Genomic DNA, 20,988 nt, shown 5'->3' on the forward strand with positions numbered 1-20,988 from the left:
AGACCTGTTGAGTCCTTGCAACGTTATTTTGTTTTTATATAAAACTTCCAGCATCCACAGTATTTTGCTTTCACCTCTGGATCACCAGTCCAGTAACATTACCCCTGCACCACCATCTCCCCTAAGCGAGGCGGAGGCTGATTCAATCGGGAAGTTCAAAAGAGAATTGGGAATTATCTGAAGTGAAGACTTTTACAGGGACTGCGGCGGGGAGAAGAGTGGGGAGTGGGATTAGGTGAGCCGCTCTTGCAGTGGGCTGGCACAGGTGCGACATGACAAATGGCCCCCTCCTGTGTGGTAACCATTCCACGATTCCATAAAGTTAGGGGAAGGTATCGATTCGAAAGCAACGGCGTAGAACGGGACAAAAATAAACCAAAGATCACTGCGCTTCCACTCAACGCCCTATTGAATTAGGTTGATGCCTTTGTCATGTGGCGTTGCGCTGCCAGCGGTTTATGCAGTTGCCAGAATCAGGCCGCTCAGCCCAACCATCTTTTCAGGGGCAGTTAATGACGGGCAATAAACGTTGGCCTTGCCAGCGAAACCCACCTTCCTATGAACGAATAAAGGCTGATGGACTCGATTGTAGGCGGAAATTCATTGGTCAGTTGACCCGGGATAAACAAAGCCCTTTACATGTTATAACCAGCAAGTGTAATAAATGCAAATCATTATTGCTTTCCAGCTGGTATGAGTTTTAAACGTGCTGGTTTGAAATGGTAAGGATCACACTCGAAAATAGAGATACAGAGGCATGGTTAACCATAAGATGCAGGAGCAGAAATAGGCCATTTGGCCCATCGAGCCTGCTCCGCCATTCAATGAGATCATGGCTGATCTGATAATCCTCAACTCCACTTTCCTGCCTTTTCCCTTGATTCCCTTACAGATTAAAAATCTGTCTATCTCAACTTTGAATATACTTAACGACCCAGCCTCTACAGCCCTCTGCGGTAAAGAATTCCACAGATTCATTACCCTCTGAGAGAAGAAATTCCTCCTCATCTCTGTTTTAAATGGGTGACCCCTTACTCTGAGATTATGCCCTCTGGTCCCAGATTCTCCCACAAGCGGAACAACCTCTCAGCATCTAACCTGTCAAGCCTCCTAAGAATCTTATATGTTTCAATAAGGTCGCCTTTCATTCTTCTAAATTCCAATGAGTACAGGCCCAACCTACTCAACCTCTCCTCATAAGAAAATCCCTCCATACCCAGGATCAACCTAGTGAACCTTCCCTGGACTGCTGCCAATGCCAGTATATCTTTCCTTAGATAAGGGGACCAAAACTGTTCACAGTATTCTAGGTGTGGCCTAACTAGTGCCATGTATAAATTTAGCAACATTTCCCTATTTTTATACTCCATTCCCTTTGAAATAAAGGCCAACATTCCATTTGCCTTCCCTATTACCTGCTGAACTTGTACATTAGCTTTTTGGGATTCATGCACGAGGACCTTCAAATCCCTCTGTGCTGCAGCTTTCTGCAGTCTTTCTCCATTTAAATAATATTCAGCTCCTCTATTCTTCCTGCCAAAATGCACAACCTCACATTTTCCCACATTATATTCCATCTGCCAAGTTTTAGCCCATTCACTTAACCTCTCTATGTCACACTGTAGACTCCTGGTGTCATCCTCACCACTTGCCTTCCCACCTATTTTTGTTTCATCCACAAACTTGGCAATAGTACATTCACTTCCCTCATGCAAGTCATTAATATATATTGTAAATAATTGAGGGCCCAGCACTGATCCCTGTGGCACTCCACTAGATACAGGCTGTCATCCCGAAAATAGCCACCTTATCCCAACTCTCTGTCTTCTATTAGTTAGCCAATCCTCTATCCATGCTAACATACTACCCCAACACCATGGGCTCTTATCTTATTAAGTCGCCTTATGTACGGTACCTTATCGACTGCCTTTTGGAAATCCAAATATACTAAATCTACTGGTTCCCCTTTATCTACCCTGCTTGTTACCACCTCAAAGAATTCTAATAAATTTGTCAGGCATGATTTCCCCTTCATGAAGCCATGCTAACTTAGCTTGATTAGATTATGCATTTCTAAAAGCTCTGTAATTACATCATTTATATTAGACTCCAACATTTTCCCAATTGCAGATGTTAAGCTAACTGGCCTATGTTTTGTCTACCTCCCTCCCTCCCTTTTTTAATAAGTTTGTCAGTTTTCCAATCCTCTGGAGCTTTTCCAGAATCTAAGGATTCTTGGAAGATTACTACCAGTGCATCCACTATCTCTGTAGCCACTTCCTTTCATATCCTAGGATGCAATCCCATCAGGCCCAGGGGACTTATTGGACTTTAGCCACATTAGTTTCCCTAGTACTTTTTCTCTAGTGATAGTTATTGTATTTATTTCTACCCCCCGTCCCTTTGCCCCTTGAATATTTAATATTTTTGGAATTCTATTATTGTGTTCCACTGTGAAGACTGATGCAAAGTGATTCAACTCCTCTGCCATTTCCTGGTTCCCCATAATTATTTCCACAGCCTCATTCTCTAAGGGGCCTATGTTCATTTTGGCCTCTCTGGATGGTTTTTATATTACTTGCTAGTTTACCCTCAGAGTTTATTTTCTCCCTCTTTATTTTTTGCTGGTCATCTTCTGTTGGTTTTTAAAACTTTCCCAATCCTCTGGCTTACAACTAATCTTTGCTATATTGTATGTTTTTTCCTTCAATTTGATACTTAACTTCTTATCCTTAACTTCCTTGGTTAACCATAGTTAAACCTTCCTACAATCCTTCTTCCTCACTGGGACATATCTTTGTTGTGAGTCATGAAATATTTTCTTAAACATCTGCCATTGTTCATCAACTGTCTTTTCTGCTAAATTCCTTTCCCAGTCCGCTCCAGCCAACTCTGCCCTCATTCCTTTGCAATGACCTTTATTTAAGTTTAGCACAGTTGTTTCCGACCCAAGTTTCTCACTTGCAAATTGAATTCTAAATTCCACCACATTATAGCCACTGTTTCCTAGGGGATCTTTTACTCTGAGATCATTTATTAAACCTGCATCATTACACGTTACCAGCTCCCTGGTTGGATCCACAACATATTGTTCTAGGAAACTGTCCTGAATATTCACTATGAATTCTTGCTTGTGGCTAACTCTGCCAATTTGATTTTTCCAATCCACATGAAGATTAAAGTCATCCATGGTTAACGTACTGCCTTTTTTACATGCCCTCATTATCTTGTGATTTATTTTCTGTCCTCTAGTATACCTACCATTTGGGAGCCTATAATCTTCCCCTTGTTATTTCTTACCTCCACCCATATGGATTCTACATCTTCCGATCCAAGATCATTTCTTGCTATCGTATTTATTCCATCTCGTACTAACAAAGCTACCCCACCACCCTTTCCTTCCTGCCTGTCCTGATTATTTAGTTCCTAGTTTTGATCTTCTTGTAACCATGAGGCAGAATTTTTAGCTTGGCATATGGGCGTGCACCTGACCCGACAGGATCCAAAATCCTGCGAGATAACTTCGGGCGAGCGTCTGAGGTCGTCTCGCGCTCGCGCAATATTTTGGTCAGCGGGCAAGCGCAAAATTTGGAAGCGCACCTGCTGACAATTAAGAGGGCAATTAAGCCCATTACTGGAGCAATTGACTCCAATTTTCGTGGTCTGTGCAACCTTACGGTTGGTGGACAGGCAAATAGACCAGGCGGCCTTTACATTTTTCATGAGACCTCATCCATGGGCAGGATGAGGTTTCTGTTATTAAATGAAAGAAAAGTAAAGAACAAGAAAAATCTGTGGACAGCATTTTTATTACATATATGGTCAGGTGACTGATTATGACCCTTGCACAATTTTTCCCTGATTTTAAAAACTTTATTTACTGCTTTTCAGGTCTTCAGCTCGCTGAGGCAGCTCTCTGCTTTCTGTCAGCGCTGATCCATGCTTACATCAGCGCCCGGCCGGCCTCCTCCTGCCCCCCCACCCCGGCAGCGCTTAGCTTCTTAGCACGCGTTTCACACTGGCTGACTGTTAATCTATGTCAGTTGTGTTCTTGGCATCAATGCTTTTCTCCATTGGCAATACACCTGTTAATTTACTATTAATGGAAGGTTGGGTTTTACTGCAGCTTTAAGTTATATCTTTCTCACGTCCTACTACACTCCCATTGTAACTAATTATTTTCAGTGGTCATCAGTAAGGACAATGGGTTCTCTGTGTTCGTGGAAAAATAAACTGGGCAGTGGAATGTGATGCTTAAATGCTATTGAACCTGGCTGAAAAGACAAACAAGTTGCTGAAGCTTTTCATCTCGCAATCATCAGGACAAAAGCAAGAATACACCACAACAATTTGTACTGCAGGAGAAAAGAGTGCTGATTTGTTGGCAAGTCATTGTTGCTTTGTTCATGGCAAGGCCTTGGCCAATCAGAGTTGACTTTCCTCTCAATCAGCATCCTTTTAACTGTAGTATAAATTGTTGTGATTGTTTGAAATATGGTGTTCTTGCCTTTGTCCTGATGAGTACAAGACATAAAGCTTCAGCAACATGTCTCTCTTTTCAGCAATGCTATTGAAAATATGGAAACCCGCCTGGATCTCAGCCCTAATTCACAGAGGCTGTTATTTCAGCTGCGTGGTTTGTTCCTTGAGTTGTGAGTTTTTTTTTAAGATGAGTGACGGCAGTCCTTTTGAAACTATTGGTCGGGCTTGGAAGTTTGGGCACCTAGGATTTCCCCCATTGGTGCCGTGCTGACTAATCTGCCTTCTCTCTGCAGGATTGTTACATCCTGGATCAAGGCGGTGCCACCATCTTTGTTTGGAAAGGGAAAGACGCCAGTAAAGACGAGAAACGGGCAGGGATGAACAGGGCTTTGGTGAGTATGGCCATCATACTAAACTGAGACATGTAAGGGGGTTTGTAATTGGACTTGTCTGTGAGGTTCAAAAGGGATGGAGTTGATCGAACAGAATATCAGGTATAGTCGTGTAACGGGCGGGATTGATGGAGCCGAATATCAGCTGGGGTGTTGTGGGCGGAATCGATTGAGCTGGGTGGGATCGAACTTGGTGGCGGTTACCTCACAAGCCTAATAGTCGACTCTATCAAATGGAAATGAACAAGGGGTGGGTGTAACGGATGGCCAATGAAATACCGCCTTGTTCTCATGTTGCCTGCCCAAGCCCAAGATAAATCCCCCCGCCAAAAAATTTTACTACCAATTCCAAACCACACCCCCCCTCCCCCCCAACCCAATACAATCCGACCTCTCCCCACCCACCCCCAAAAGTCCCCTGTCGCTTTTCTGCTGGATGTTGATATCCAGTTTCTCAACCCCAGCCAGCGAGCGAGCTCAGGCAGCGGGTGTCAGTCACCTGTTCAGCTGTATGTGTCAGCTGGCATAGGTCCTGGGGCCTAGGCAACATGGGCAGGCCCACTCCTGTCCCTAATTCATATGTTTGTATTTGACTTGACGTTCGCCCCATAATATTCAATGGCATTACACCATCACTGAATTCCCCCATTATCAACATCCTGGGGGGTTACCATTGACCAGAAACTGAACTGGACTAGCCATTGTAAATACTGTGGCTACAAGAGCAGGTCAGAGGCTGGGAATCCTGTGACGGGTGACTCGCCTGCTGACACCTCAAAGCCTGTCCACCATCTACAAGGCACAAGTCAGGAGTGTGATGGAATACTCCCCACTTGCCTGGATGAGTGCAGCTCCCACAACACTCAATATTTTTGACACCATCCAGGATAAAGCAGCCCGCTTGATTGGCACCCCATCCACAAACGTTCACTCCCTCCACCACCGATGCACAGTAGCAGCAGTGTGTACCATCTACAAGATGCACTGCAGGAATTCATCAAGGCTCCTTAGACAGCACCTTCCAAACCCATGACCACTATCATCTAGAAGGACAAGGGCAGCAGATGGATGGGAACACCACCACCAGGATGTTCCCCTCCAAGCCACTCACCATCCTGACTTGGAAATATATCGGCCGTTCCTTCACTGTCGCTGGGGTCAAAATCCTGGAACTCCCTCCCTAACAGCACTGTGGGTGTACCCACACCACATGGACTGCAGCGGCTCAAGAAGGCAGCTCACCACCACCTTCTCAAGGGCAACTAGGGATGGGCAACAAATGCTGACCCAGCCAGCGAAGCCCACATCCCATAAATGAATAATAATTTAAAAAAAGGCCAGTTCCTGGAATGAGGTCCCATGGGGCAAGTTTGGACCTGTATCAACCTGTACAGTCTGGGCCAGTGGTCGCTTAAACAACAGTTCTAGTGTTGCTGGAATTCTACCAGTGGCTGGCAGGGCACCTGCCATCAAGGAAGACTACATAAATCCTGATGTGTTTGCCTGTGGCCTTCAGGGGAGTGAGTGAGTGTCCCTTGTTCTAAGGCACTCTGTGCCCAATTAAGGGACCTGACAATGGGAAGGGGGTTCACTGCAGGAAGCCACCCCTTCTTCCTTGCTGTTAAATCCCCCCTCACCGCAACTCTATTTGCTAACCCCTCCACCCCCATGGAGCCCCCATTCCATTCCACTCACTTGACTCCAGAAGAGTCACTGATCAAAGCTGCAGTGCAATACCGGCAGTGACCACCACTCCCAGTGGTGCACCTGGTACTGGGAATACAGCAATTAAATGCCCCCTGGTGAACCCAAGAGCTTCTGTGGCAGGGTTTCCACTGCCAGTTAGCTATCCCATTTAGTTGGGGGCACCGGAAGGAAGTCAGGTTGGTGGGAATGCCACCGGATGTCAGTACAGGGGTCAAGCCCCCTGCTGCCCAAGTTAAATTCTGCCCTATGATGCTATGAAAATGTCAAGAAAAGCTCAGGCAAATTATTATGTGCAGTAAGATCTAAGAAGTAAGAGTAGGCCATTCAGCCCATCAAGCCTGCCCCTCCATTCAATAAGATCATGGCTAATCTTTTTTTTAATCATTCATGGGATGTGAGCTTCGCTGGCTGGGCCAGCATTTATTGCCCATCCCTAGTTGCCCTTGAGATGGTGGTGCTGAGCTGCCTTCTTGAACCGCTGCAATCCATGTTGTGTAGGTACATCCACAGTGCTGTTAGGGAGGGAGTTCCAGGATTTTGACCGGTCAGTTAAGAAATAACGATATATTTCCAAGTCAGGATGCTGAATGGCTTGGAGGGGAACTTCCAGGTGGTGATGTTCCCATATGCCTGCTGCCCTTGTCCTTGTAGATGGTAGCAATCATGGGTTTGGAAGGTGCTGTCTAAGGAGGCTTGAATTGCTGCAGTGCATCTTGTACACACTGTTGCCACTGTGCGTCGGTGTTGGAGGGAGTGAATGTTTGTGGATGTGGTGCCAATCAAGCGGGCTGCTTTGTCCTGGACGGTGTCAAGCTTCTTGAGTGTTGTGGGAGCTGCACTCATCCAGGCAAGTGGGGGGTATTCTATCACACTCCTGACTTGTGCCTTGAAGATGGTGGACAGGCTTTGGGGAGTCAGGAGGTGAGTTACTCCTCACACGATTCCTAGCCTCTGACTTGCTCTTGTAGCCACAGTATTTATATGGCTGAATCCAGTTCAGTTTCTGGTCAATGGTAACCCCCAGGATGTTGATAGTGGGGGATTCAGTGATGATAATGCCATTGAACGTCAAGGGGAGATGGTTAGATTCTCTCTGATTGTAGGCTAACTCCACTTTCCTGCCTGTCTCCTATAATTCTTGACTCCATTGTAGATCAAAAATCTGTCTAACTCAGCCTTGAATATATTCAATGACCCAGCCTCCACTGCTCCCTGTGGAAGAGAATTCCACAGACAAATGATTGTCAGAGAAGAAATTCCTCTTCATCTCCTTCTTAATGGGAGACTTGTCATTTTTGCATGTGTCCCCTTCTTTTAGATGCCCCCACGGGGGGAAACCTCCTCTCAGTGTCCACCCTGTCGAGCTCCCTCAGAATCTTATATGTTTCAATAAGATCACTTCTCATTGTTCTAAACTCCACTGAGTATAGGCCCAATCTGTTCAACCTTTCCTCATAAAACAACTACTTCATCCCAGGAATCAACCTAATGTACCTTCTCTGAACCGCTTCCATTGCAAGTATATCCCACCTTAAGTACATAGAACAAAGCTATACACAGTACTCTAGGTGCAGTCTCACCAATGCCCTGTACAGTTGTAGCAAGACTTCCCTACTTTTATATTCCACCCCCACTTGCATTAAATGCCAACATTCCATTTGCCTTCCTAAGCACTTGCTGTATTTGCATACTAACATTTCGTGATTCATGTACAAGGACACCCAGATCCCTCTGTATCGCGGTCCCTTCCATTTGAATAATATGTCGCTTTTCTATCCTTCCTGCCAAAGTGTTTAACCTCATACTTTCCCGCATTATAGTCCATCCGTTAAATTTTTGCCCACTCACTTAACCTGTCTAATCTAACCTGCAGACTCCTCACAACTTGCTTTTCTACTGACTTTCGTATCATCAGCAAATTTGAATGCAACACAGCCGGACCCTTCACCAAATCATTAATATAGATTGTCAGTAGCTGAGGCCCCAGCACTGATCCCTGTGGCACTCCACTAGTCACTGTTTGCCAACCTGAAAATAACTCCTTTATCCTGACTCTCTGTTTCCTGTCAGTTAGCCATTTCTCTATCTATGCTAACACTGGGCTCCAAACTATAGGAAGGATATGCAGTCTTTAGAGTTTAACACAGATTGTTTAGGATGTTGCCTGATATGAGGAAATACAAATATGGAGAAAGACCTGAAAGAGCGGGTTTTCTTTTAAAGCAACATTAATTATGGGATAACATGAGAGAAGTGTGTAAAATAATGAAAGGACAGGGAGAAACAGACTGCTTTTCTGTACAGACAGAAGTAGGCCATTCGGCCCTTCTAGCCTGCTCCGCCATTCAATAAGATCATGGCCCATCTGACTGTGGCCTCAACTCCACATTCTGCCTACTCCTGATAACCTTTGACTCCCTTGTTAGTCAAGAATCTACCTACCTCTGCCTTAAAAGAGTGCACTGACCCTGCCTCCTCTGCTCTCCCATGAAGAGAGTCCCAAAGATTCATGACCCTCTCACAGACAAAAAAATTCTTTTTATCCATGTGTTAAATGGGAGACTCCTTATTTTTAAAAAGGCTCCTCTGGTTCTAGCCTCTCCCACAGGGGGAAACATCCTCTCAGCCTCTACCCTGTCAAATACCCTCAGAATCTTATATCTTTCAATAAGATCACCCCTCATTCTTCTAAACTCTAACGGATACAGGCCTGACCTTTCCAGCCTTGAGGGAGGTCAAGAAAGAAGAGACATAGACTCAAGACTAAATGCGAGAGATTTAGAACGAAAGGCGGGAGAAAAGTTAGTGGTTGCAACAGAGGCTAACGGCGGGATTTTCCGCTGCCAGGATCTTCCGGTCTCGCCCGCGGCGGGTCCCACCCGTGACAGGACCGGAAAATTCCGGCCTGTGTCAACATTCAAGGTTAGATTAGAAATGTGGATGGAGGAAGGCAGATATGAGAACAGGGTGGGGAAATGCGATTAGTACTGTTTCTGTGTAGGGCGAACACTGTCAAGGGCTAGATGGGCTGAATAGCTTGTTTCCCTGCTGTAGCCTCTAGATGGCGGTGTTGGGCTATATCTCTGGACTAGTAAGCCAGAGGCTTAGGCTAATGCTCTGGGGACACGGGTTCAAATCCCACCATGGCAGCTGGTGGAATTTAAGTTCAGTGAATAAAATCTGGGATTATAAAGCTGGTCACAGGGATGGTGACCATGTAAAAAGCCATCTGGTTCACTAATGTCCTTTTGGGAAGGAAATCTGCTGTCCTTACCTGGTCTGGCCTACATGTGACTCCAGACCCACAGCAATGTGGTTGACTCTTAACTGCCCCCTGAAATGGCCCTAGCAAGCCGCTATTAGGGATGGGGAGCAAATGTTGGCTTTGCCAGCAGCACCCATGAAAGAATTTAAAAAAAGTATCTATCTATATCAATAATCTCATGATTGTTGTAGGTAGCATAATGCAAAAAGAAAACCGTTAAGCCAACATCTAATTGTTACTTAGTTTTCGAGGGATCTGGGTAAACAATGTCCTGTAAAAATCCCATGTGTATTATTGAACGATGCAGCACAGAAGGAGGCCATTCAGCCCATTGTGCCTGTTCCGGATCCTTCGTTAGTCTTTTAGAGAGCAGCAAGTGGAACTTATTAGGTAAGGGTTATCGAGGGATATTGATCAAGTCAGGTAAATGGAGGTCGAGCTACAGTTAGTCATGATTGAATTGAATGGGGACTGACTTGAAGGGCTGAATGGCCTTCTACTGTTCCTATAAGAAGTGAAGGGGCTGCCTTCATGCCTGAGGGTCCGGAGACTGTTCGCTTAACAAAACAAAATCTGCTCGCCTACCTTCCAAGTGACGACCAACCGAATGACTGTTTCTACGGACACAGCCGGCTTTGTTGGAAAGCCGCGATACGCTCTGGGGGAAGCCACTCCTTCATTGTGATGCTGTCTTTCCATTCTGCCGCCTCCTAGGGATTCATAAAAGCCAAGGGCTACCCGCCCAGTACCAACGTGGTGATACTGAATGACGGTGCGGAATCAGCCATATTCAAACAACTCTTCAAAAAGTGGACAGTCAAATGGCAAACTCAAGGTCTGGGCAAGAAACACACAGTGGGCAAGATCGGTAAGTCTTCACTAGGCTGTGGAACCTTTGCTTAGCCCCGTGCATCGCATCGACCTTCAGTGTTCTCCCTGCCTCCACCCCTACCACCACCTCCTCTCCTGAATCATAGACGAGAACAGCAAACAGCAGGCTATTCGGCCCCATCGAGTCAGTGCTGACTCTTTTGGAGAGCAATCCAGTTAGGAAGTCCTGGAACTCCCTCCCTAACAGCACTGTGTGGGTGTACCTACACCACATGGATCACAGTGGTTCACGAAGGGCAGTTCACCACCACCTTCTCGAGGGCATTTAGGGATGGGCAATGTGGGATCAGCGACACCCACATCCCATGAAAGAATAAAAATAAACCCAGTTAGTCCCACTCTCCCGCTCTTTCCCGTCTCCCTGCAATTTTTTTCTCTTTCAATATCTTCTGATTCCCTTTTGAAGGATCGAATTGATTTTTGCCGCCATTCTGGGCTGTGCATTCCAGATCATAACCATCCACTGTGCGTAAAAACAAATAAAAATCCTCCTCTCTGGTTCTTTTGTCAATTATTTTAAACCTGGGTCCACTGGTTATTGATAGGGCCATTTACAGCACAGAAGGAGACCATTCGGCCCATTGAGTCCTTGCTGGCTCTCTGTCGGGTAACCCACTCAGTCCCGTTTCCCCCGCTTGATCCCTGTAGCTCTATATTTCCCCCGAGTGCCCAAATCTCCGCTTTCCCCGCCCTCCTGGGCAGTGAGTTCAGTGTCCGTTCTTCACGTGAGTGTGTGAATTGTGGGAGGAGGGAAGAGGCGGTTGTGCTGATAGGGTTAACTGGAATGGAGCATGGGGCATAAACACCGGCACAGACCAAATGGGCCAAATGGCCTGTTTCTGAGTTTGTACGTTCTGTGCAGAATAAAATGAGCCCCTCTGTCAAGGTTCTTCCTCCAGGCTTTCATTCTCTGCCTGATCTCATTACAGCCAAAGTGGAGCAGACTAAGTTTGATGTGACTGAGTTGCATGCCAGACCAGACCTCGCAGCTCGACAGAGGATGGTGGATGATGCGTCTGGGAAAGTCGAGGTAAGTAACACTCTGTTCACCCTTAAGGCGCTGCCTGGTAGCAGTGGGGTGGTGCAATTAGTTCCCAGTGCTACCTGCACCGTATTTGATTAGTCAGAATCCATGTCAGGACCTCACAGTGCAAAAGAAGGCCATTCAGCCCATCGTGCCTGTGCCGGCTCTTTGAACGAACTATCCAATTTAGTCCCACACCCCCCGCTCGACGCTTTAGCCCATTCAATTTCGCCTTTCCAAGTATTCGTCCATTTCTCCTTTCAAAGTGACGATCACTTCTGTTCCCACAGTTCCACGTGCATTCACAGTTGAACGTAACGATTAGCCCTCTCCACTGCACATCTCTTAAGGGAACAAGGAGGAAGTGTCGTGATTGGGATCTTGTGGACGAGATTGACGATAGTCTTCATGGCTTTTGCAACACCCATCGATTTGGTTTAAGGGCTGTAGCACAGGTTTTCATGTGGGGGTGCCTAAAGTGCGAGTGTTATCCAGCTATTTGAACATGGAAAGCATCACCACTCAATCCTGATAGTCCCCTCAGTTGGTGTAACTGCACATTTCAACAGGAGGCACCAGACAGCCATGGGTTACACTTTCACCAGAGGGGAGTGACCCTAACCAAGGCTCAAACTCTCGAATATTCTCATCCTTTAAGACCAAAGCCACATCAGGTGGTCCGTCTATTCACTGAGCCAAGAAAACAAAGGTCCCAAATTGAATTTTAAAAGGACGACTCTCCCTGACTGGTTCTACCCATGAAGCACTTTTTACAATAAAGGCTCTGCTTTAATATACATGGTTGTTGTAATTGAGGAAGTATTGATTGAATTTGATTGATTTATTGAACAGATTGATTAGTGTGGGGAATGATTGATATATCGAACAAAGGGGATTGCCACAGTAAATCAAACTGATGCATTAAATGAAATTGATCATAGAATGGTTACAGAACAGAAGGAGGCCATTCAGCCCATTGATCTTGTGCCAGCTTGCTTCAAGAGCAGTTTAGCCAGTCCCATTCCACCGCGCCCCGCCCCCCCCCACCCCCACCAACCCCATGAATGTTTTATGTTCAGGTGATTTGAAATTTAAGTTTCAAACAATGCTTGGCAGTTAACTGTCAGTCACCATTACTGGTGCATTCTCCAAGGCAACACCACTACCGATCAGAATCCACTTGCCAACCAATCAGAACTCCCTTCCTAACAGCACTGTGGGTGTACCTACACCGCATGGACTGCAGCGGCTCAAGAAGGCAGCTCACCACCACCTTCTCAAGGGCAACTAGGGATGTGCAATAAGTGCTGGCACAGCCAGCGAAGGCCACATCCCTTGAAAGAATTTTTTTTTTAAAAAAAACTCTCTTCACATACAGTATAAATTGTTGTTTTCCCCATATATTGGTATTCTTGCGAAGTGTCCTGAAGAGTGCAAGACGCAAAGCTTTGACACGTCTCTTTTCTCAGCAACCCTCAAGTTCTGCACTACCAAACGATTATTCATTTAAAGTGACGGCTGACATGTTCCCTTTTCTGGATCAGGTCTGGAGAATCGAGGATAATGAGCCTGTTCCGGTGGATCCCAAAACCTACGGCCAGTTCTATGGGGGCGACTGTTACTTGGTGCTTTACACGTACCTGAGAGCCAACAGGACCGCCTACATTCTCTACATGTGGCAGGTAGGGACCACACATTGACAACGGAGTGTGGGGTACAGTTTCCGCCTGGGGCGGAATTGGCAAACCGAGCTTTAGGAAGGCATTTCTTTTTTTTGAAGAATTCACTTTGAAATTACTCCTTGATCTATTTAAGAGTGGTAACTTGGCACAGTTTGATTATTATAGCTGAAAATTGGTTTATCACAGTCTGTAGTCTGATTTTAAATGGCTTTGAAAAAAAATATGCGGATGCACTTTCTAGTTGCACTGGATACAGTGGCCAGTTTGAGAACATTCGGATTAGGAGCAGGAGTAGGCCTCTCGGCCCCTTGAGCCTGTTCCGACATTCAATGAGACCATGGCTGACCTGATTGTAACCTCAACTCCACATTCCCGCCTACCCCTGATAACCTTTGACTCCCTTGCTTATCTATCTACCTCTGCTTTCATAGTAAACTAAACAAAAAAGTTACATTAGCAAGCTTTTAAAATGTGACTATGAGCGTTCCTGAGCCCCAAAGTTCCAGTTTAAGTTCTGGAGCCTCCTCCAAATCCTGAATGTGATGAGGCTCCCAATGGTTTTTAATTGATTGGTTGGGGGGTGGAGGGGGTGGGGGGGGTGGCAGGATGTGGCTAGTTTTGCGGCTGGGGGGGCTGGGGTTGGAATGTTTCTAGTACAATGTTTTTTTAAAGCCAAGGCGGTCCAGTAAAGTGTCACCAGATTGGTCCCTGGGATGTGAGGGCTGTCCTATGATGAGAGGTTGGGTAAATTGGGTCTGTAATCTCTGGGGTTTAGAAAAACAACAGGTGATCTTATGGAAACCGCTAAGATTCTGAGGCGGCTTGACAGGGTGGATGCTGGGAGAATGTTTCCCCTCATAGTGGGTATCTAGAACTAAGAGGCACAGTTTAAAGATAAGGGTCCCCCATTTATGATGTAGACGGGGAAGAATTTCTTTGCTGGAGGGGAGTCATTTGTCTTTGGAATTCTCTACCCTAGGGGAGCACTGGAGGCTGGGTCACTGAATGTGTTCGAGGCTGAGTTACTCAGATCTTTGATCTACAAGGGAGTCAAAGGTTATGGTGGTGGGGGGCTGGGTGAATCAGACAAGCATACATACGAATATATGAATTAGGAGCAGGAGTAGGCTACTCGGTCCCTCAAGCCTGCTCCGCCATTCAATAAGATCATGGCTGATCTGAATGTAACCTCAACCCCACATTCCCGCCTACCCCCAGTAACCTATCACCCCCTTGTTAATCAAGAATCTATCTAGCTCTGCCTTAAAAATATTCAAGGACTCTGCTTCCACCGCCTTTTGAGGAAGAGTATGAAAGGCATGAAAGTCAATTTGAGGCCAAGATCAGATCAGCCATGACCTTATTAAATTCAGGGCAGGTTTGAAGATCCGAATGGTCTACTCCTACTCCTATTTCTTATGTCCTTTGAAAGAGCTGTCCAATTATTCCCACTCCCCCTGCCCTTCCACCATAGCTCTGCAAATCTTCCCCTTTCCAGTATATATCCAATTCCCTTTTGCAAGTTATTATTGAATTTGCTTGCAGTGCCCTTTCAGCCAGCACATTTCAGGTCATCTTGACTCATTGCTCAGAACAAAAAAAAATCCTTCATCTCACCCTGTTTTCCTGTCGATTATCTTAAATCTTATATCCTTTTGTTACTGAACCTCCTGCTGGTGGAAACAGTTTTTGCTTATTTACTTGATCAAAAACCCACCAGAACCCTTCATAGTTTTCATCGCCTGTGTCAAATCTCCCCTCCGCCTTCTCTGCTCCAGGGAGAACAATCCCAGCTTCTGCCGTCTCTCCACGTAACTACGACCCTCACCCATGGGCGCCATTCTAGTCAATCACCTCCTCATCCTTCCTAAAGTGCTGGGCTACAGGGTACAGTAACACTCTCTGCGTCTTTGTTCAATCAGGGACTGCACGCTTCTCGGGATGAGATTGCCGCTTCCGCCTATCAGGCTGTCAGCCTCGATGGCAGGTACAACGGAGAGCCAGTCCAGGTGCGGGTGACAATGGGCAAGGAGCCGCGACACTTCCTGGCCATCTTCAAGGGCAAACTAATCGTTTACGAGGTGAGCCTGTCAGCTCTTCACTTGTCCCGCTCCCCAGGCCTCATTGCCGCTCCTCCCCGGACGGACAGCCTCCCGGCTTTTTCCGAGGGAGCTTGGGGGGGCAGGTCGCTGCCGACGCGGGCGTCAGGCACCAGGAAGACATTTGGGAGGAGCGGCCGGCAGGAGGAACCCCACGGGTGGCAGTTCCCGGATGGTGATCGGAAGTACTGGCTCTTGGCTGGCTTCTCCCACCCTCCCCTCGACTCCCCACTGCAGCCACTGCCCCCTGGCCGAGATTGAGCGGCTCAGCATTGGGCTGAGGGATTTGTAAACCTAAGGGCTTCCTTGGGCGGGTGGGTGGGTGGTGGGGGGGTGAAATTGGGCAACTTTACCATTGGCGGGTGGGTGGGCGCGGGGGTGGTGGTGGGGAGTCCACAAAACCAAACCACCAGGACTGACTTGCCGCTCCTCTGTCCTTGCCTGATGACTGTAGGGAGGAACAGGCCGTGAAGGAAAGAAGGATGAGCCGTCTGTTAGACTCTTCCAAGTCCGTGGCACCGATGAGCTGAACACCAAAGCCACCGAGGTTCCTGCCCGCGCTTCCTCCCTCAACTCCAACGACATCTTTGTCCTGAAGACGGAGCAGATCACTTATCTGTGGTGTGGGAAGGTAAGGCTGTATGCGGGGGAAGGGTCGCCGATGGGCATCCAAGGATACTCGGGGACTAAAAGGGGTATGGGGGCACGGGGCAAGGAGAGAACAGTCGTGACAGAAGATCGGGTCATGATTGTACTGAATGGGGGAGGGGGTTCGAGGGGCTGAATGGCCTACCCCATGCTCTTGTTTCTTACATCCTTGTCCCAAGTGTAGTGAGTTGAGGATAGGCTGCATCTTCATTGAGGAATGGGCAGTGGAAATAGTGACTTTCAAAAGGAGAATTGAATAAATACATGAAGCAGAAAATATTGCAGAGATATGGGAAAGAGAACGAGGAACGGGACTAACTGGATTTCCCTTCAAAAGAGCTGGCACAGGCTTGATGGGCCGAATGGCCTATTTCTGTGCTATGCTATCTTGTGATTATTTTCTTAAATTATTTCACCTGGTAATATTCCTCAGCTTTCTTAGGGATTGCGTGTTCAATGGTAACTATGATTACTGATCATAGAAATGCTGCAGGTACAGCAAGTAATGAGGAAAGCTAATAGCATGTTATTATTTATTGCGAGGGGAATTGAACACAAAAGTAGGGGGGTTATACTTCAGTTGTACCTGGCACTGGTGAGACTGCTTCTGGAGTACTGTGTACAGTATTGGTCTCCTTATTTAAAGAAGGGTGTAAATGCGTTAGAAGCAGAGCATTAGCCTGGGCCTCTGGATTACTAGTCCAGTGACATTACCCTCTGAGAGAAGCAATTCCTCCTCATCTCAGTCTTAAGTGGGAGACCCCTTATATATCTTGGGACACTTGCAATACACCCTAGGAGAGAATTCACAGTCGGCTAGATTTAATGGGGTCCCTGAACCCTGGCAAAAAAGTCAGGAGTGAGTTCACCCCTGCACCGCTGACTCACGCCACAGACATTTAACACTTGAAGGGGTGTGAATTACCGTCAGGGGGCACTTCTGCCCTCATCTCATCAGTTCGCTGGTCCCAGCAGCACCACCAGGCACGGTGGCCACTGCTGGGATTGCAACATTCCCCAGCACCGAGGACCCAGAGCCGGAAGCGGACTGGAATTTGAGTGGGAGTGGGTGTAGAGCGGGGTGGCGAAGGGGGGAAACTGTATCGCTGGGGTCAGGGCTAGAAGATCCAGGCGAGGGGCGTGAAGAAGATCTGGGGCCAGAGTAGACCAGGTGGTAGGGGGCAAGGCGGGCTGAGGGGAACCTGGGGTTGGGGGGGATGTCATTTGGATTAGGGGGGGTGGGGGGGAGACCCTCTGCTGGGTCCAGTTGGCCCATTAAGGAGGTAGTCCCACTCCCCGCCCCCCCCACCCCACTGTCCACCACCAGCTGACCAGCTGGACACTAGCCGAGTGTCTCTTCTTCTGCTGGTTCAAGCTCACCAGTGGCGGGATGAGGCTACTAAGGGATCATTTATTGGTTGCTTAAGGGCCTCAGTTGACCCACAGGCTTCCTCTGCCCCCCATAAAATTGTGGTTGGGGGCAGCGGGCCTGGCCTTCATGACATTTTCCAAGCCCCACCTCCCTACAACCCCACTGCTGGGGGTGCAGTAGAATCCAGCCCAATGTCACAGGATTTGAGCTCCCCGGAGACAGGGGGCCAGATCTTGTTGAATGACAAAGTATCTATTCCATAATTTATCTACTCCATAATAAAGGAAAACCGAAGCCTGTGCGGAGGCCTAAAGTGAAGCCATTAGAGGGATTTGAGAACAAGGCCGAGAGTTTTAACATTGAGGCGTTGTTTAACTGGGAAGCCAGCCTGGGTCAGCGGGCACAGGGGGTGAGGGGTGATTGCGACTTGGCGTGAGTTAGGACACAGGAAACGGACTTTAGTCAGAGCTCATGTTTAAGGAGGATACGATAGAAAGATCTGGAGTTTTTCTGGGCCGGATTCAAAGTGAGTGATTGTTCCAGGGATGCAGCGGTGATGAGCGGGAGATGGCCAAGTCGATGGCCAACAATCTGTCAAAGCATGAGAAGCAGACAGTTCTGGAAGCTCAGGAACCTGTGGATTTCTGGGCAGCTCTGGGAGGGAGAGCACCTTATGCAAGTAACAAAAGGTAAGAGCCACTATATCAATCCAGGGGAATTACTATCAGTAATTGTCCAATATTCTCTCTCTCTCTGAACCTCACTCTCTGTGGGTCAGTGAGTCTCTCTTTCTCTCTCGCTGAACCTCACTCTCTGTGGGTCAGTGATGTCTCTCTCTCTCTCTCTCTGAACCTCACTCTATTGGGTCAGTGATGTCTCTCTCTCTCTCTGAACCTCACTCTGTTGGGTCAGTGATGTCTCTCTCTCTGAACCTCACTCTGTGTGGGTCAGTGATGACTCTCTCTCTCTCTCTCTCTCTCTGAACCTCACTCTGTTGGGTCAGTGATGACTCTCTCTCTCTCTCTGAACCTCACTCTGTGCGTCAGTGATGTCTCTCTCTCTCTCTCTCTGAACCTCACTCTGTTGGGTCAGTGATGTCTCTCTCTCTCTCTCTCTCTCTCTGAACCTCACTCTCTGTGGGTCAGTGATGTCTCTCTCTCTCTCTGAACCTCACTCTGTTGGGTCAATCATGTCTCTCTCTCTCTCTCTCTGAACCTCACTCTCTGTGGGTCAGTGATGTCTCTCTCTCTGAACCTCATTCTCTGTGGGTCAGTGATGCCTCTCTCTCTCTCTCTTTGAACCTCATTCTGTGTAGCTCAGTGATGACTCTCTCTCTCTCTGAACCTCACTCTGTGTTACTCAGTGATCTCTCTATCATCCTCTCTTACTCTCTCTCTCTCTGTGTGGATAACCTATGACCTTTTATCTGAACTGAAGGCTTCAGGAGGAAGAAAGTGATTATGACCCTCGCCTCTTCGAATGCTCCAATCAGACTGGGCGGTTCATCATGACTGAAATTTTTGCCTTCACTCAAGAGGATCTCGATGAGGATGATGTCATGTTATTGGATACATGGGAAGAGGTATGAACAGTTTCAGGAGCAGTTTTCACCGTCATCACTGACCACATTAGTCCCACTGAACCTTTGCAAAATGGCCTGTCGTTTTTCAGGAGCGTTACCCAATTCTTGTTGTCCACTAGCCCACTTATTACAGAAGGTGCATCCCCCCACACCCCATCAAGGTTTATATTCTTAACCTTTCTCTTAAAGACAATGACTCATACCAGGAGTCTGCTCCACCATCTGTGAACCTTCTGTACCAACACAGTGAGCGATGGTGGGAACTTTGATCTTTCACCCACACTTCGACCTGTCTGACCAGATGTGCCGACAGAAGGAGGTCACTGCATAGTAATCCAGACGGATTGATGACCTCCCTATACATGGCAGGTGGGGGCGTAGCGGTGATATCACTGGATCAGTAATCCAAATGCCCAGGCTGATGTTCTGGGGACATGGGTTCAAATCCCACCATGGCAGCTGGTGGAATTTAAATTCAATTGAAAGCTAGTCTCAATAATGTGACCATGATCATTAATTGTTGTAAAAACCCATCTGGTTCACTAATGTCCTTTAGGGAAGTACATGTGACTCCAGACCCACAGCAATGTGGCTGACTCTTAACTCCCCTCTGAAATGGCCCCTAGCAAGCCACTCAGATTAAGGGCAATTAGGGATGGGCAACAAATGCTGGTCTTGCCAGTGACACCCACATCCCAAGGAAGAATAAAATATACCATCGCTCTGGCTCAGTTGATTTGTGTTGCCTGTGTGACAAGGATCATATCTGAGACCTTCCTGCTCTGAATGACTGGTTACCAGACTAGATGCTGCATTTGGAGCCTTTATTTGTGGTTTCCATCACCTTTTGGTTCTTTGAATTCCCTTTCGATATACAGCCCGGTGGATGTAAATTTTTGTATAAATCAGCATTGAGTCTTGTCTGTACTGGTTTTGGTGCAACTGAGTGGCTTGTTAAACCACTTCTGAGCGCAGTTAAGAGCCAACCACATTGCTGTGGGTCTGGAGACACATGTAGGCCAGACCAGGTAAGGATGGCAGATTTCCTTCCCTAAAGGACATTAGTGAACCAGATGGGTTTTTACAACAATCAGTGATAGTTTCATGGTCACTGTTACTGAGACTAGTTTCAATTCCAGATTTTATTGAGTATCAATTGAATTTATTAATTAATTGAATTTAAATTCCACCAGCTGCTATGGTAAGATTTGAACCCTTGCCTGCAGAGCATTAATCTGGTTCTTTAGATTGCTAGTCTAGTGATATCACCACTACATATGATTAGTAGCATAACCTTCTGTTCCTTTCTCCCTCATGAGTTTCTCTCACTTCCTCTTAGCATCTACGCTCTTTGCCTTACCCACGCCTTGTGGTAGCAAGTTCCACGTTCTAACCACTCTCCTTATAAAGAAGTTACTCCTAGGTTCCTTATTGGAGTTATTGGTGACTATCTTATATTTATGGATCCTAGTTCTGGTCTCACCAACAAGTGAAAATATCTCCTCTATGTTTCCCTGACTTTACCCTATCATAATCTTGCAGACCTCTGTCAAATCATCCCTCAGCCTTCACTTTTCCAGTGAAGTCACAGTAACTCTGCCAGTGGCTGTTTACAGAACATTACAAATAGGAGCAGGAGTAGGCCCTCAAGCCTGCTCTGTCATTTAATACGAACTTGGCTGATCTTCCACATCGACACTTACCCTTAGTGTTCAAAAATCATTCAATCTCAGTCTTGAAAACATTCAGCAATGGATCTTGTACAACCATCAGGGGTAGAGAATTCCAAAGACCGACAACCCCCTTTGAGAAGAAATTTCTCCTCATCTCAGTCCAAATGGCCA

The 20,988-nt window shown here is 46.9% G+C and overlaps 1 protein-coding gene across 2 annotated transcripts in view; it reads left to right on the forward strand.

Moving 5' to 3' along the window:
• The window catches only part of vill (villin-like), a 132,024-nt gene that overhangs the window by 97,647 nt on the left and 13,389 nt on the right, over window positions 1-20,988 (forward strand). For both annotated transcript variants that reach the window (XM_041184665.1, XM_041184664.1), the window contains exons 9-16: window positions 4,776-4,874; window positions 10,561-10,714; window positions 11,667-11,767; window positions 13,306-13,443; window positions 15,366-15,524; window positions 15,997-16,173; window positions 18,106-18,251; window positions 19,000-19,144. In XM_041184665.1, coding sequence (XP_041040599.1) covers window positions 4,776-4,874; window positions 10,561-10,714; window positions 11,667-11,767; window positions 13,306-13,443; window positions 15,366-15,524; window positions 15,997-16,173; window positions 18,106-18,251; window positions 19,000-19,144 — 1,119 coding nt within the window. The remainder of the gene's footprint in view (window positions 1-4,775; window positions 4,875-10,560; window positions 10,715-11,666; window positions 11,768-13,305; window positions 13,444-15,365; window positions 15,525-15,996; window positions 16,174-18,105; window positions 18,252-18,999; window positions 19,145-20,988) is intronic.

Source organism: Carcharodon carcharias, chromosome 3 (genome assembly GCF_017639515.1).
Source record: "Carcharodon carcharias isolate sCarCar2 chromosome 3, sCarCar2.pri, whole genome shotgun sequence".
NCBI lineage: Eukaryota > Metazoa > Chordata > Chondrichthyes > Lamniformes > Lamnidae > Carcharodon > Carcharodon carcharias.